General features: G+C 41.0%; 2 protein-coding genes across 3 annotated transcripts in view; both read right to left on the reverse strand.

The window, feature by feature from the left end:
• Window positions 1-244: 244 nt before the first annotated feature.
• On the reverse strand, window positions 245-10,512 carry LOC116510073 (carboxymethylenebutenolidase homolog). Of its 2 annotated transcripts, XM_032219452.1 has the most exons (7): window positions 10,401-10,512; window positions 9,320-9,408; window positions 6,766-6,980; window positions 5,416-5,523; window positions 2,830-2,972; window positions 1,938-2,029; window positions 245-925 (listed from the first exon to the last, which is right to left on the reverse strand). In XM_032219452.1, the coding sequence occupies exons 3-7, from the start codon at window positions 6,978-6,980 to the stop codon at window positions 746-748; spliced, it is 738 nt and encodes a 245-aa protein (XP_032075343.1). In that variant the 5' UTR covers window positions 9,320-9,408; window positions 10,401-10,512; the 3' UTR covers window positions 245-745. The 2 variants fall into 2 exon arrangements, with proteins under 2 accessions (XP_032075343.1, XP_032075342.1); XM_032219451.1 differs by lacking the exon at window positions 9,320-9,408 and having other exon boundaries at window positions 10,401-10,511.
• A 4,895-nt stretch (window positions 10,513-15,407) lies between these two features.
• The window catches only part of LOC116510807 (carboxymethylenebutenolidase homolog), an 11,116-nt gene continuing 8,954 nt past the window's right edge, over window positions 15,408-17,569 (reverse strand). Inside the window, exon 5 of the mRNA XM_032220458.1 lies at window positions 15,408-15,613. Coding sequence (XP_032076349.1) covers window positions 15,428-15,613 — 186 coding nt within the window. The 3' untranslated portion in view covers window positions 15,408-15,427. The remainder of the gene's footprint in view (window positions 15,614-17,569) is intronic.

The raw sequence follows: 17,569 nt of genomic DNA on the forward strand, positions 1-17,569 counted from the left end.
ATTCTCCACGCTGGACCATGAAATCGTATGGAATGTCACAGCAAAATGCTTGCAGCTTCCGTGGCCTGGAGATCAGCCATCCCCACATTTTTCTCTGGGCTTGTTGATGAGCTTGGCAAAATCTGTTGAAAGATCTGAAAGCTTATATAGTTTGTGTTTGCGTAATGAAAAAAATATCAATGTAACATGATTCTAGAAGCTTTGTAAAGTAAATGTCCTAAAATTACTCCCTTTAGATATCCACTGAACTGACATCACAATTTAAATTTTATTGAATGAAGGAATCGGCATGGAAAACAGATTTAAAATATCTCCATATTTTAACTGTTAGGAACATAAAAAATACAGTATCACAGTTTCCATCTAGGGGATCTATGAAAGATTTAAACTTGTACGTCATAGATAACCCAAAGAGCTCTATTGTGTTTTATGAACAATTCTTACTCTAAAGAAATGTTTGCTGATTCGACAGCATTGTTTCGGAGAGAAAAGTATAAAACAAGTTTGCATGTAAGAACAAAGAACCATAAACCTGATTCTGGTAGGTATGTCATCTAGGGGAGGAGATTGTTCCAAACAGCAGCTGAGACATTATTGCTGTAGACATTTGCTTATAGCAGAGAAAAATATGCATTTAAGTACTCATAGCTTACACCTTGGTGTTAAAGATACATTTAGCATTACTTTTTTCCATTAATAAAAAAAAAAAGCTCTTATTTCATATTTTGATTGAGTACACCAATTACTAAATATATTTACGCAACCAGGCCAACATATCCCTCCTTGCTTCCTCAATGTAAGGTTTATCTTGAGGATTAATATCTTCTCTCTTGCGATGTACAAAGCCATGGGTCTGCCCGGGATATATTTTCACTTCAAAATCAACTTTGCATTGCTGTTCCAACTTCTTTGTTGCCTGAGTATACTGTAACAGAAAACTCCCTTTTATTATGGCATGAAGTTATTTTCATCTTATATCATATCCAGAGCCCCCTTCTGTTCTCTCATCTCATTGGGAGTTGAGACATTTATGTCCGCAGCCTATATACTTCCTGTGATATCCTGATCTTTATAGATATAATAATTAAATAGAAATGTATTGCAATTCAGTATCCTGGGACTCAAATTCTATAGTGCCATTTTTGGATGAACTATAGATTTTGATGATTAACATGGGTTTACATAATCACACAAAGAGGGTGTAGCTAAAGAGCCAAGATGGCAGCCAGAGTCCTATGTCACGTTCCGGCATTCATGTTGAATGCAAACCGAGAGTCAGTCTGTTTGGTGAAAAACTTTCTATCTAATATTACGTGATAACCAGCACTAAATGACAATGATACAAAGGTAAGCAAATCCAAGTTAGTTCTAACCAAGTTAACACCATCACTCATATCAGTGGTGGGTTTCAAAAATTGTTCGAACCTACTCTGTGGGTGTGGCCTCCTTTGTGGGAGTGGCTTGCCAGCCATGTGTTTTCCCTCCCTCCCTCTCTCTCTCTCTCTCTCCTTCCTTTTGTCTCTCTGTCCCTTTTTCCTTTTTTTCTTTCATTTCTCTCTCACTTTTTCTTTCTTTTTTCTTTCTTCCTTTCTCTTTCTCTCTCTGTGTGAGTGTTTGTGTGTGAGTGTGTGTGTGTGTGTGTGTGAGAGAGAGAGAGAGAGAGAGAGTGGTGGGTTTCAATTTTTTGGGGAACCTCTTCTGTAGGTGTGGCCTGCTTTCCAGGTCCACTGGTGGAACCTCTTCTAACCGGTTTGGTAGATTTGACGAACCGGTTCTACCGAACTGGTGCGAACTGGTAGGAACCCACCTCTGCTTCGCTCCCACTACCAAACCATTAGTGAAGAAAATAGAATACCATTACTGGATACAGTTGATTGTTACACTACTTGTACATGTGAGATGTGATTCTAAATTCACTATCCAGAACAATATCTTACCTGGTCAACAGGAATGTGCTCATCCTTCTCTGCAACAATGAAAAATGTGGGATTTTTCAGGTTGAAATTGTCCTCCATTAAATTGACAACTCCTAGAATATATTTGACCAAAAGCTGTATTAAAACCAAATATATTAGTACTAAATGGCATTGCAAAACCCCTTTTTGTATCATACCAACAATTCAAATTCAGAGATGTTACCCCCAAACTACCCATTTAAAGTATTTGCTGGACAATGCCGGCTGGCAACACCTCTAAGTAGGGCCTTCTCTGTTGCCGCTCCGGCCCTATGGAATGAGCTACCCCCAGAGATCCGGACCCTACCCACTCTCATGGCCTTCCGAAAAGCTATCAAAACCTGGCTATTCCGGCAGGCCTGGGGCTGTTAACCTCTGGATTGAGGTCCAGCCCCGCTTAGATTGGGTGTATGTTGTGTCTTTTTAAATTTGTCGTGTTTTATCTGTTTTTAATTTCTGTTTCTGTAAACCGCCCGGAGTCCTGCGGGATTGGGCGGCCTATAAATTTAATAAACAGTTAAACAGTTAAACACTTAATCTTCTGTAGATAAATATAGACTTGAAAGTAAATTGTCCATATGAAGAGACCTATAATATCATAGCAAGAATTGTCCATTAGTCCAGGCCAGCATAATGTTCCTATCAGAATAAAATCCAGGACAAGAAAAGACTTATGATTGATGTTCAATCGCTGGTTGCCTTATAATGTGAATACCGACTCTGCCAATAATTTTGCAAGACCCCAAATTCCTAGTGTGGAAATAGATTTTTTAGGAAAACACATCCCAATCTATTTATATCAACTATTTTTCTATTATCTCTCATTTCCTTGAAAATAATAAACCGCACAGCTTCCATTGCATTAAACACGTACCATAGAGGGACACGCCTACAGAAAATATATAATAGTTCAACATCAAATGATGTACAGCAGATCCACCCCAACAGAAGCCAATGGTGCCTATCCTCGTCACATTACATTCTTCCTTCAAATATTTCAAGACCACACCGATTTCCCTAAGGAACAAAAACGTATGTCAGCAAAGAATCAACCAGAAAAAAAGTAGTCTCGGGAGGAGAAAAATACATAAAAACACACAAAAATGGACCCAGGATAAACATTTCATGAATGAAAAGGGCTCCTTGTACTCACAAACACAAGGATCTAGTAGTGGTGGATCTCTATAGGGTAAAAGTGGCTGAAAGACACTCTAGAGGTTCCCCTTTCCCCTGCAATTCTTTCGTGACCCGACAAAAGGGCGAACGACAAAACCACGCCTGACTAAACCGCGTCGCTAAAACCGCGACGTCATCAATGCAGCGACAACAGCGCGGCGACAACAGCGCGGCGACAACAGCACGGAGACAGAAGGGCGCTTTAACTTGAGGTAAGGGTTAGGGTTAGGGTTAGGGTTAAGGTTAGCGTTACGTTTAGGGTTAGGGTTAGCGTTACATTTAGGGTTAGGGTTAGCGTTACATTTAGGGTTAGGGTTAGGTTTAGTTTTACAGCGCGCTTCTGTCACCGCGCTGTTGTCGGCGCGATTCAGCGCTCATTCATCAGAGCGCTTTAGAACACGCGGTTTTGTCACCGCGGTTTAGTCAGGCGTGGTTTTGTCGTTCGCCCTTTTGTCGGTGAACCCAATTCTTTTATCCTGTCTTTCATCCCAAACCACATACTATAGAACAAGTTCTTAGATGGCTGCAAAAAAGGAGCTGGAAGTACAAAGTTTGTATCTTTTAAACCCCTTTGCTCTAGCTCAACCAAACTTTTCTGAGTGCTTTTTTCTAGATTCAGTGAAGGACATGTAGTGACATGAATTGAATGGACAGCTAAGGTTTAATAGACTTGGAATGAATTTTGGAAACCTACATAGCAATTGGTGGCAAAGCTGTCAGGCATATTGTTTGGCCAGTGAAAATGAAGCTAAAAAGTATTTATAGTATGTCAACCTAAAGCAGCGGTTCTTAACCTGTGGCTTGCGACACCTTTGGGCGTCAAATGACCCTTTCATAAGGGTCGCCTAAGACCATCGGAAAACACATATTTCCGATGGTCTTAGGAACGGCGTAGACTGAGCTCAAACTAGAGTTTGATTGTATGGATGCAAGGTCTTCCAAGCACAATTGCCTTTTGCAGTTAACTGATGGTGATTTTACCAGTGCTGATGATGTTCAAGTAATACGCCAGATATTTTAGGATTTTTACCAAATATACCCGTTACTATGGGTACTATCTTTGCTTTCTCTTGCCACAGTTATTTGACTTCTATTTTCAGATCTTTCTATTTTGAGATTTTCTTCAGTTCTTTCTCTCCATTGTTAGAAACATTTCTGATATAACTGAAATTGGAGATTCTGTCTATAATGTACAGCTTGGGCTTCATTTCTTATTTTCTTGGCTACAACTATTATTTGCTGCTTTATTATTTCCCAATGGTCTCTTGAACTTTCTTCTCTTGAGTGACATTTGCTGCTAAGATATTTTTGGTCTTCTTGTTCTTCAACATCTTTTCTTTCATCTGTTCTAGCTTGCTTACATCTGATCTTAGCATGTTGATCTTTTTCCAACCTGATTTTTCATTTAACTGTTTACCCTTTTTTCTTGTTTGTTTATTTTTGCATCCAAGATCTTCAGTTATATTTGTAGTTGTGCTATACATCAATGGTTTTTTTCTTGCAGTGAGCTGGTTTTATATTTCTTTTTTTCCCCATGCTTATTTAATTCTTCGGCAGCAATGAAAGTTTTTGTTTGTATTATGTTCTATGCTGTTATCTCCACCAAAAAATGTTAATTAAATAAAAAAGAATCCTGTAGGAGTACTAAAAATTGATAAAATAAAATAAAAACTGGGAGGCACTACTGCAAACACGCTCCAGCTGCACCGGCTGCAGCTCCGCCCCCGCCCCTGGTTTTATATTTGATATTACACTATAGGCAGCTTTTAATACTTGTGCTAGTTGTTTCTTTGGAACAAGCTTCAATATAGGCAATCTTTTTGCAATTGACCGATGGAGACTTTAGTCAGTGCTAATGCTGTTTAGTATATAATTACATCATCTATCCATCCATCCACCCACCCATCCATCCATCCATCCATCCATCTGGTGAGATGAGATGGATTGGGTTGTGAGGTTGGTTGGGCTGAAAAGGTGACTGGCCTCAAGCCACCCAGCCAACTTTCATGCCTAAGGAAATCTTAGACCTCATAGTCTCCTGCTTTCTAGGCAAGCACCTTAACCATTTCTACTAAACACTATTTTTCAGAACATTTTGCTGAAGCTGCCTGAAAACAGTATAGGAGAAATGAGCTAAGATATATTAAAACCTGCAGGATCTGAAGAGGGTTTCTGTGTGTGTGTGTGTGTGTGTGTGTGTGTGTGTATGTTTTGATAGAAATTTGTGTGTGTGTGTGTGTGTGGACAAAAAAAAAAGTAAATACCTTTCAAAATAAAGTCTTACCTATCTATATTTTTGGGATCTCGGTCCTTTAGCCATTCATTTAATTTAGATATATCATTAGATGGTTTCCAAGGTTCTCCTCCCTTAAAAAAGTCTGGACAAATTGTACTGCACAAAAAATAAAAACAAAATAATTCATGAAAACCTTTCTTATTTAATGGTCATCTGTAATGCAGACAATACCCTCCCTTTTACAAAAAATTGTTGCGAGAAAGGAACAATAACATGCCTTAAACAATGAGAGTTGTTAAGTTGGATGGCTAGCAAATAAATAAATAAAGCCTAACCCCATATTCACCACATGCTTTTAGGATAGAAGCTGAAACTGTATTATCATCATTAGGTTAAAATACATGATTGGTTGATCTGTATGAATGCTAAGGCACGGCTATAAGTTGCATAACTAACCTATATCAGCAACTTTCTTGATTTCACTATAGCTCATACAAAGAGAAAATTCCATATATGGAAAATCATTCGAAAGGTCTCCTAGACTGGAACAGGATAACCAACAGATCAAATGACTTGGTAGATCTATGTAGCTAACTGCTTTTAAATACAAATATGAGTCCATATCCTATATAGGTTGTCATTAATAGTATTAGTTGCTCTTTGCATCTAAATATTAACTTACTGAAGTTGATAACTGATAATCAGTCAATCAATCAAGTTATGGGCCATTTCCAAATAGGTTTTATTTTATAAAGCTAACAATCACCAGGTAAATCAGCTCCAGGTGCAAATCGTTGTCATCATGTTGTATTTCATATGCTGTGCTATGATTCTACATATCTATTCCATTACGTGTGTGTCAGTGGTGGGTTTCAAAAAAATTTCGAACTTACTCTGTGGGTGTGGCCTCCTTTGTGGGAGTGGCTTGCCGGCCATGTGACCTGGTGGGAGTGGCTTGCTGGCCATGTGTTCTCTCTCTCTCTCTCTCCCCTTCCTTTTGTCTCTCTGTCCCTTTTTCCTTTTTCCTTTCATCTCTCTCTCACTTTTTCTTTCTTTTTTTCTTTTTTTATTTCTTTCTTTCTTCCTTTCTTTTCCTTTCTCTTTCTCTGTGTGAGTCTGTCTGTCTGTCTGTCTGTCTGTGTGTGTGTGTGTGTGAGAGAGAGAGAGAGAGAGAGTGGTGGAACCTCTTCTAACCGGTTCGATAGATTTGATGAACCGGTTCTAGCGAACTGGTGCGAACTGGTAGGAACCCACCTGTGTGTGTGTGTGTGTGTGTGTGTAAGTTTGGACATACAAACTACATATAAAGGAACAAATTAGAAGGCAACTTGAATTAAAAATCACACTACATAAAGGAGAGAAAGTTATGATGGAGAAAAAATAAAATCCATTTCTTACATGTATCCATTGGAAGCAACCAAATCGGCAATATATCTAGTATTTGGCAGTTGCCATCCAAATATGTCATGAATCACAAGTACAGCTGCATCAGTCTGAAAAGGGGGCTTCTTCACATAGGCCTTAATATGGTCAATTGACACTTCACTTCCAAGGGGCTGATAATCAAATACATCTCCAAGGTCACATGGACAAAATTTAGGCTTCTCTGCCATCTGCAAATGTAATGGAACACATCTGGGAGACAATTCTTTATCATGTTTGTAGAGGGCAGGGTGCATGCATAAAGTGACCAGAGGCCCTGCTTTTCGCGGGACAGTCCAGATTTTTTAAAATTTGTCCCGTGTCCCGCAGTATGTTCAAAAAGTCCCGATTTTCCAGTGCTCGGTCCCAGGCCAAGCGGCTCAGCCGCGGGAAGTTGGGGCCTTTTTTTTGGCCCATTTCTCTTGGGCGCCGCTCTCCCTGCAGCCATGCCGGTCTTCCACAACCTAGTCAGGGTGAGCCGAAGGGAGGCATGTGGGGATCCGGTTGGGAGAGGCTAGTGATGGGGGTGGCTTTTGAAAGGGTTGGGGGCTGTTGGGGGAAGGCAATCAGGGGAAGACTGCTTTGCAACCATCAGCGAAGTCCCATCTAAACTTCTTGGTTTGCCCTCCCCGGCCTGGAGCAGACCATTCTCGGGAAAGCCAGGTTCTTTCTCCCTCCTTCCCTTCTCTTCCCTTCCTCCCTTTCCTCTTCCTCCCTTTCACCTCCCTCCCCTCTTTCCTTCCCTCCCATCTTTCCTTCCTTCCTTCCTTCCTTCCTTCTCCTCCCCTCCCTCCAGCCCAGAGGAGAAGCAGCTGCTTCTGGAACTTCTTGAGAGGTTTCCTTGCCTGCTTTTCTCCTTCTCAAATGCCTTCCAATGACTGGCCAAGCTCTCCTCCCTGGAGTCTCTTTCTTCTGCCTGGGAATGGAATGGGGGTGTGTGTTATTGATTAAAACTTTTGCCACCCGGTGCTGTGGCTGAGGTGAAGCCGCCAAACTCCCACCGGCACCCCCGCCAGTGGCAGCAGCGCCTCCCCCTCCACTCAAAGCACCTGAGTTGGGCATCGCATTATCCCTGCCCCCTCCTCCTCCACCATCCTTTTGAGGAGCCATGAGGCCGCGGAAGTCAGTAAGAAGGTGGAGGAGGGGGCGGGTGCAGGAAAAAAAGGCCCGATGGTTTCTCAAAAGCACGGCAGAGGAGAAGGCAGTGGCAGGTATAACACGGTGCCCAGCTCAGGTGCTCCAAGTGGAGGGGGAGGCGGCACCGCCGCTGCCACGGGCAGGGGCCCCTGTGGGAGCTTTGGCGACTTCACCTCAGTCGCAGCGCCGGGCGGCAGAATTTTTAATCAAGAACACACATACACACACACCCGTCAATGGTGTCCCACTTAACCAATTTTAAAATCTGGTCACTTTATGCATGCAAATCCACCAACTGTAACAGAAGTATATCATTCTCACTTGCTATTAAATTATGTAATGCTTACGGGTGAAGTCCTTTATTTATTTTTTGGACTCCAATTCACTCTGAACTGCAACAGTTTCCATCTCAAAGCTTTCGATCAAATTATTTAGAATTTTATTATAAATCCCTGTTGTGGCCCAGCAGGAGCTGTTGGAGCTGCCAATGGACTCCGATGGCGAGGAATCCTATGAGTCTGCTATGGAGGATGTGGGGGACCCTGGGCAGGGTTCGGACTCAGAGCAGGGACCGGAGAGGCTGGTTGGCCACCAGGAGGCGCCTGAGGCATGGAGCAGTGGGGAAGATCAAGGGAGTTTGTCTCTGACGCCAGGCAATGTCGGGCGGAGAAACGGAGGCAGCAGTTATGGAGACAGACTCATAGGAGATAATCAGGCCCAGGTGGTTGTGGCTTGGCTCCTCCCAAGAGAGTATATTAGAAGAGATTTTGGGAGGAGTCTTTTTGCAGGACACAACTGTTCATAACAATCTGGAGAAGTTCTTGTTTGTATTGTATCTCTTGTCTGTGGGAGTCTGGGTTGCTGCCAACTTCTTGCCTGTGAGTCGTGTTTGGGCTTTTAGCCAACAGGATTTTAATTGCTGTGAATAAAGCGTGGCTAACAGGAAGCCTGTGTCGGCGTTAATCACCAGACAGAGGGAGATCAGAACAATCCCCATGCTACTTGACTTGCTTCTTTGAAAATTTGTTGCTGGCTAATTCATTACTAGCCCAATTTTGTTGTTAAAGACCCTCATTTTTATTATCACTTGGCCTGGGTAAAACTCTCGAAGTATTTAGACAAAGAATCTTCCATATTGGATCATCAGAATAATAGAACTTTCTTTATTTCTTAACTTTGTAAACTATCCTTTCTCCTGCCATGCCCCTCCATTCCTTTTTATTCTTTAAACTTATCATTCCTCTCTTTCTGAATCAATTCCATACAAGCCCTACATTCCCAGCCTTTCCCTTCCTCTCCACTCATTCCCTTATCCTTTGTTTGTTTTCAAGTTTGGTTCCTTTCTGATCTGTTCGAATCATCTCAGTATGCTTCTTTGGAATGGTTCACTCACTTTTTCATCGTCATATTTCACCTTCGTGCATTTAATGCTGAGTCATTTTCTTCTTGTTTTTCCATGTTCACTTCTTCAGCAATCCATTCCTACTGAATTCAACATACCTTTGTACCTTTTTTTACATAGCAAGTTGTCTCTTACAATTGCAAAATAGAAAGAAGCACATTCTCACCCATTTTCACTTCTTTTGACAAGCATTCATTCCTTGCATCCATGTGCTATCAATTACCTTTCTAGCAGGATTTTGCACATTTTAAACATTTCCCCACCTTTACTAAACGTTCCATCAAGATTCACAAATCTGAATTCCTGCTCAAATTTTCACTATTTCTAAACATCCCATGGTTTTTCTTTTTATTCACCCTGTCACACACATCCTTGATCTTTGTAACATTATCTTTGAAATCCACAGTTCGCACTGGTTCGGGCATTTTGTCTAACATTCTCTGCAAATGATTTGGAATCTCTCTTCACCAGCAAAAAGGCATCATCTATATCCAAAGTATTTTATAGCTGTTGTTAACATATCCCTGCCACAACAAGGTTGTATATGGTTATCCATAAATACATTACAATATTAAGGGAACATTACACACCTTGATTTAGATCCCCCTTAAGAAATAGTCCCCATAATGATTTTCTTAAACATTCTATTTATCTCATATACCCTTTACTCATGTTCTGCATCTTACCACATTCAACAGCTGTCTTTTACTCATCTGTGCAAAACATTCTATAAATGAAGCTGTAGTATACTTCCAACTGATAATCAACTTTCTTTCTCCCTTCCAGACATCTGGTTATGACCTCCTAAAGAGCAAATCTAGTCTGCAGAGTCTCTGCCTAACAGAAAGCTTTATTGCACTTCCCAAATTTGCTTATTGTTACTCCTCATACCTTTTTTGTTCAAAACTCTACCAAACACCTTCCTAGGTATCCTTAAGAAAGTAATCTCCCTGTAATTTTTTCCATGTCTTTTTGTTATCTTTTCTTCAATATGGCAGAATAAGGAAGGCATCATCATTCCGGCTACTGATTTAATCTTTCTCCAGGAAACAATATCTGATTTCAACAGTACCTGGAATGTTGAAGGCAATTTCAGAGGGCTGGAAACTGTTTCTTTAAGGTAGTCTGTTTGCTGCTGGGGAATGCTGCAGCTTCTTTTACCTTGCTCCACTGAAAAGGCAGCAAAAATATTTGCTTATTACACAAGAGCTCAAAGGTTGACAGACTGTAACTCTACCCCAAAGTGGGGAGGATTTCAACAATCCCTCCTCCATAACTGACCTCCAGGCTATCATGGATCACGAGCTTTTCATGTTTCACATTCTTTTGAATCACTGGGTTCTTTATTCCTCAGCCCAACTTTGGGGGAGAAACCCCAATTTTGGAGTGTAAAACTTTTGAGTATCCTGAAAAAGAGCTTTGATGATATTTTAAGACATGGCTGAGTTATTTGGGGAGTTGCTGGGAAGACATAAGGCCATTATAGCTCAATTCGTGTAACCATTGGATTCAAGGGATGGTTGCTATGTTCTACTTTGTCTGGCGTGCCACAAATTATGTTACTATTAATGAAGTTTATTCAGAAATCTATATTTTTCCCACTATCATGTATGCTAATCTTTGAGTAAAAAAATACAGTGACTTATCACAATTATGTTCTATATTTTGATGTCGCCAGGTTTTTAAATAACGTTGCAGTCTTATTTTAATTGTCTGCTGTGTAATACAATCAATTTTTACAGTTACACAATCACTTTTCCTTAACTATTATCCACACATTAGAGCCTAAAGGTTGACAACATGAAACTAACAATTTATAACTTTAAAAAGGTTTTTATAGGTTTTAAAGAAGAGATTAGACAACCATTTGTCTGAAATGGTGTAGGTTCCCTGGTTGAGCTGGGGGTTAAACTAGAAGACCTCCAAGGTACCTTCTAACTCTGTGATTCTGTGATTCTGAGATAGAACATCCAAGCCTAAAGGATTTCTATTTCCTTTATATTTATTAACATTGTAAACCAAAATGTATATCATGCATTCTCTGAAAGAAAAGTATGTTTATTTTAATTATTTTTTTTAAAATGCCACTTTGCAAATGCATGGGGATATCCATACAAAGGGGTAGGTGAGTTTCAAAAAGGCAGTGGTTCTGATCACACAATTGGAAATCCCACCCTTTTTAATGCAATGTCCTGTATGGGGTTTTGGTCACATGATCACTTGTGGATACCCCTGAAAACACTGGATCCCCAACCTTTATACTGTATATAAATAGATGTGAATATTGCTTTGGACTGATGAAAGAAATGTCCTTCTGGGTTCAGCTCCAAGTGGGGAAAGAGACACTGGAGACATGGAGGCTGCTTGGAAAGATGGTTTATTGTTGGTCAGGGCCACATGGCTTGAGCCCTGAACAGAAAAGGCGATCACATGCTTCGATGTTGGTGGAGAAGAAGAGAAGGGCTGAAGGAGGGGCTTTCTAGGCTTTTTATAACCTGTTTAGTCCCACCTCTCTGTTTCCTGTTCCTGTGTAAGAAATGTATTCTGATTGGTTGTCAGACTCCCATGGGGCCATGCAGGGGCTACTCTCTGGGCTGTGTTTTGAATCCAGGTATGGATGAGTTCTCAGATGCCATGTGGTCAGTTGAGTAAAGGGCCAATATTATCATGCTTTCCTGTAGCTGCTGGTGAAGTCTTTATTATGTAAAGTGGACTAGCTTGGCCGTCTTAATGGCCCATTAATAGTGGGGATGGGCAGGAAGCTACAGGCAATTATTCTGTCTTTTAAAACATGTTTCTTTCTTTTCACATCCAGTGAAATATTCTGCCTTTTCAATATTTTCTAGGATATTTCATTTTTCTGGGAGAGGGCTGGGTGATAACTTCGCACAGGACTGGGCATTGAAGTTCCATCTAGTAAAGTATCGGTTGGCTGTTTTCCAATTCTGGCCTATAGCTCACAATTTGGGCATTCACAACTTGGAAACTAGGTCATGATAATATCTATCCTAAAGGGTTGTCCTTGATAGGCACAACGGTAACATGGAGATGTTTCATTTTGAAAGGATGCATTATTAGGAACAAATCCTTTTTCAAGATACCTCCAAATGAAGAGAAGTGGACAGCCACTCCCAAGAAGCCTCATTTGATTTTTTCCCAAGTAGGATTTAATCTCAAATCCTGCACATGCTGTTCTTTTTCATTCTTACATGTGTTTGCCTTCTGAAATAATTGCTAGAAGCCACATTTGAGATGTCTAATATACAGCATCTTTTATATAAAAGTGGACCCGGAAAGCAGGCCACACCTACAGAAGAGGTTCCAAAATTTTTTGAAACCCACCACTGGTCCTTGGATATGATTATTCTACACTATCATGCTCATATTTCTAAAACTCAGTGCCTCTGTGAAAGGTAAGGATGACTACTGCGTTTGTGGTGCAATCAGAACATTGTGTGTGTTGAAGTTGTTTTAACGCAAACCAAACATGCCTTTTAAAAAACAAGTTTACATCATATTCTTATGCATGCCAGTGCTGTATGTGAAGTAATTTAAGGTGGTTCTGACAAGTGTCGTCGGCATCTTCATATCCGGTCACATGGGCGGCAAGCCACTCCCATTCGGTCACATGGGCGGCAAGCCACTCCCACAAAGGAGGCCACACCCACAGAAAATTGTTTCTAAAAATAATTTTTGAAACCCACCACTGAACTGGTAGCAGAAATTTTGAATAATTTGGAGAAACAATCAATACCATCTCTGACTAGCCCCACACCCCATGTATTATCTGCCTCCTGAATCAGTGGTGGGATTCAATTTTTTTACTACCAGTTCTGTGGGCGTGGCTTGGTGGGTATGGGCGTGGCTTGGTGGGCGTGGCAGGGGAAGGTTACTGCGAAATCCCCATTCCCCCCTGATCAGTTGGGACTCGGGAGACAGAGAATAGATGGGGGCGAGGCCAGTTAGAGGTGGCATTTACTGGTTCTCCGAACTATTCAAAATTTCCGCTACTGGTTCTCCAGAACTGGTTAGAACCTGCTGAATACCACCTCTGTCCTGAATCCAAGCTGATCGGGAGGAAATGGGGATTTTGCAGTAACCTTCCCCTGGAGTGGGGTGGGAATGGGGATTTTACAGAACCGGTAGTAAAAAAAAAATTGAATCCCACCACTGGTGAGGGATATCTTGGAATACAAACTGCCAAGCAGGAATATGTGTATTTGCCTTTCTAAAGACAAATTTCTGGAGACAGGCTATTCATACCAAGTTTAAGTTTGATTTAGTTGCTACATTGTTTTATTCGCACATTACTTGTGAAGTGTTTCCGTATAATTTTTACTGTAAACTGCAATCAAGTAGATATTTTTTTAAACAAAATAGTAAATAGGAGTTTGAGCTTGATTAAGTTAGATTGTTGAGCTATCAGATCATATCTCATGCATCATATTTCATATCACTGTATACTTTTAGTAAACTTCCACAATTTAGATAGCTATACTTCTATCTGCCTGCTAGTGGAAAAAAAACTCTTTCCCAAAGTTAGTGTGATAAAATAATGTTTGCTTGGATATATATCAGGGGTGGGTTTCAGGCGGTTCGCGGCGGTCCCCGCGAACCGGTTGGTCGGCGAACCCGGAAGTAAGTAACTTTCGGGAACGCCGAAGGATCCACCCGCCCACCCGCGTTTCTTACCTGGTTTTAACGAGTTCTGCGCTTCCACGCATGCGCAGAATGCATACAGCGCCTGCGCAATCCTCCAGGAGCAGCTGGAGCATTGCACAGGCGCTAGTACGCATGCGTGCACTGCGCGCGTGCACGAGGACGCCGCCAGCCCCGTTCCAACCGAACCTGTTGGAACGGGGCGAGAAACCCACCCCTGATATATATTATTTAAGTCAAATTATACCACCAGTTCAAGTGTTCCTTATTTCATTTCAAAACTCTCAGCTTACAATTATTTGGAGAGATAGAAAATTACAAACAACTTATCCAGTGGTGGGTTTCAAAAATTTTTTGAACCTACTCTGTGGGTATGGCCTCTTTTGTGGGAGTGGCTTGCCGGCCATGTGACCTGGTGGGAGTGGCTTGCAGGCCATGTGTTCTCTCTCTCTCTCTCTCTCTCTCTCTCTTTTTCCTTCCTTCCTTTTGTCTCTCTGTCTCTTTTTCCTTTTTTTCTTTCATATCTCTCAATTTTTCTTTCTTTTTTCTGTTTTTATTTCTTTCTTTCTTCCTTCTTTCTCTTTCTCTGTGTGAGTCTGTCTGTCTGTGTCAGTGGTGGGTTTCAAAAATTTTTGGAACCTCTTCTGTAGGTGTGGCTTGCTTTCCGGGTCCACTGGTGGAACCTCTTATAACTGGTTCGGTAGATTTGACGAACCAGTTCTACCGAACTGGTGCGAACTGGCAGGAACCCACCTCTGATCTTATCCCTTTGGGTTTTTTTTAAAAAAAATGCCTTATTTTTTACTTTGTGCCTTTTTAAAAAGTTGGTCTCCTCCATCTTCAAAAAAAATTGTATTGTTCATAGAATCATGTTGCCTTGGAATTAGACAAAATTTAATTTGAGAACGACTCCGATTTTGAAACCATTGCTTTATGTTGCATCAGAGATACATAATTATATTCCTGTTATCATTGATTAACTACTACAAAGCAAGACAAAGGAAGAAAGATTTTGGGGGCAAAGTCTATGACTTCAACGTGATGTCTAATCTGAGTCTATAGACCAGCACAAGCAAAGAGATAGAGAAAATTAGATGTTGACAGCCCATAATGTTATAGTGGTAATAGTAGGGTCCAAAGCTAAGTGTATCAGTGCTGAAATGCTGAATACACTCAATATATTTACACAAAGATAATACGGTATATAATGTAGGAAAAATAAATCTTCGAGTATGTATAATTTTCCATGGGAGTAATGGAGTAATATGATAATGAATCCATTAATGACAGATATTCAATGGTTAATATTGCCATATCTTTTAAACACATTTCCTTCTTCAGATTCTAATAGGCAAGCCTACAATTTTTACAATACTTTAAAAAAACAAACAAATAAATGGCATTTTTTGTGGAAGTTAGAGGACTATGGGATATGTCACTTTAAAACATAATGTATCTGTTCAGCCATTCTATTAAATCCATTCTTGCTTCTTCGGCATATGGCACATCTTTCGGCTTCATGTCTTCGGGCTTACACTGTGCAAAACCATGAACTTGTTCAGGATATACTTTAATTTTATAATTTACTTTACAATGTTCTTTAAGCTTTTCCTCCAGCAAAGAGATCTGTAGCAGAAAAAATATATGTTATTTATGGTAAATTTTAGCAATAGCAATAGCAGTTAGACTTATATACCGCTTCATAGGGCTTTCAGCCCTCTCTAAGCGGTTTACAGAGTCAGCATATTGCCCCCAACAACAATCCGGGTCCTCATTTTACCCACCTCTGGAAGGATGGAAGGCTGAGTCAACCCTGAGCCGGTGAGATTTGAACAGCCGAACTGCAGAACTGCAGTCAGCTGAAGTAGCCTGCAGTGCTGCATTTAACCACTGCGCCACCTCTGCTCTTTCTTTAACATTACACTTTTTAAATTATTTCTTCACACATAATCTGGATTCTTGGACAATTTTGCTTAAACGTAAAGGCTAAATGTAGTTAAGCGAGAGTATTTTAAATACCACTGATTTTATGACATCTGATTTTTTTTAAAAATCATATCCAAACAGGAATATGCTTTCTACACCTGGTGATAATGCAGTTGGGACAAGGAGCCACTGTCACGCCAAAATGGCTTCGGCCAGATCAGCTTCAGGGTTGACAGTCCCCAAGAGATCCCTCTCAACTTTGCAATTCTTAAATTTAATTCCTCAAAATGAAATTGTCGGAAGCCGGGGGACCCTGTTGCAATGTAGTCAAGGATTCAACAAGAAGATATGATGAGTAGCAGTGATTGTGCTTTAAAAGGAAATTTATCTATCTATCTATCTATCTATCTATCTATCTATCTATCTATCTATCTATCATCTATCTATCTATTTATTTATTTATTAAATTTATAGGCTGTCCAACCCCGGAGGACTCCGGGCGGCTTACAAAGAAAGAAAGAAAAAAAGCAAAATAAAAGAATAGTTTAAAATTCCCAACACCGCATACATTCTAATTGGGCTGGACCTTGACAATAAGGTCAACAGCCCCAGGCCTGCTGGAACAGCCAGGTTTTAACAGCTTTCCTGAAGGCCATGAGAGTGGGTAAGGTCCGGACCTCTGGGGGTAGCTGATTCCACAGGGTCAGAGCAGCCACAGAGAAGGCTCTGCCGGGCAGATCGACGTAGAGAGCAGCTACGCAGTTACCAAAGGTAATTGGACCCAGGTAATTGTAATTAGGCTCCTCTCAAGATAGTATTTAAAGAGAGATTGGGAGGAGCCTGGTTTTGCAGGATTCAACGTCATTCCTAACGCTGGAGAAGCTGTTATCTGTCAAAGTCTGAGTTGCTGCCAAGGTTCTTATCTGTTTGTTATGCTTGGCTTTCAGCCACCGAGGTTTTGGTTTCTTGCTAATAAAGTGCTGTGACATTCCAGTTAAGCTTGTCTCGGCATTCATTACTGGATGGAGGAGGGGGTCAGAACAGGTAGGTGCTGAGGGTGGATGCTATAGAGTACCCATGGGTGGAGGAGTTCCACAGCCAGGCACTGCAGAGCTTGGCTAGGCAAATAGGTTCTCTTGGCCAGGACTAGGGAATGTGGAAGACAAGTAGGACTCTACAGAGTACAGGCGGGAAGGTGTTCCAGAGTAGCAATAGTAGTAACTATAGCACTTAGACTTAAATACAGCTCGAGAGTGCTTCACAGCACTCTCTAAGCAATTTACAGATGTTTGCATGCTGCCCCCCAACAATCTGGGTCCTCATTTTATCAACATCGGAAGGATGGACGGTTGAGTCAACCTTGAGTTGGTCAGAATTGAATGGCTGGCCATCGGCAGAGTCAACCTGTAATGGTACATTCTAACCACTGCGCCACCAGGACTCCATTCTCCATGCTACTTGGGGAGAAAAAGCAATTGGAATGACTTGCAACCTCTTCCTTGCTTCTTCATTGTCTTTGCTCGTAGGAATCCAGGAAGGGAAATTGCAAATGGTGATCATGTGGCGGCTGGGATGCTGCAATCCTAGTAATTGCAAGTTGGTAGCCAAGTGCCCAGATTGCATTCCTATGAACGGGAGATGCTGAAATGGCCACAA

Source organism: Thamnophis elegans, chromosome 6 (assembly GCF_009769535.1).
Source record: "Thamnophis elegans isolate rThaEle1 chromosome 6, rThaEle1.pri, whole genome shotgun sequence".
NCBI lineage: Eukaryota > Metazoa > Chordata > Lepidosauria > Squamata > Colubridae > Thamnophis > Thamnophis elegans.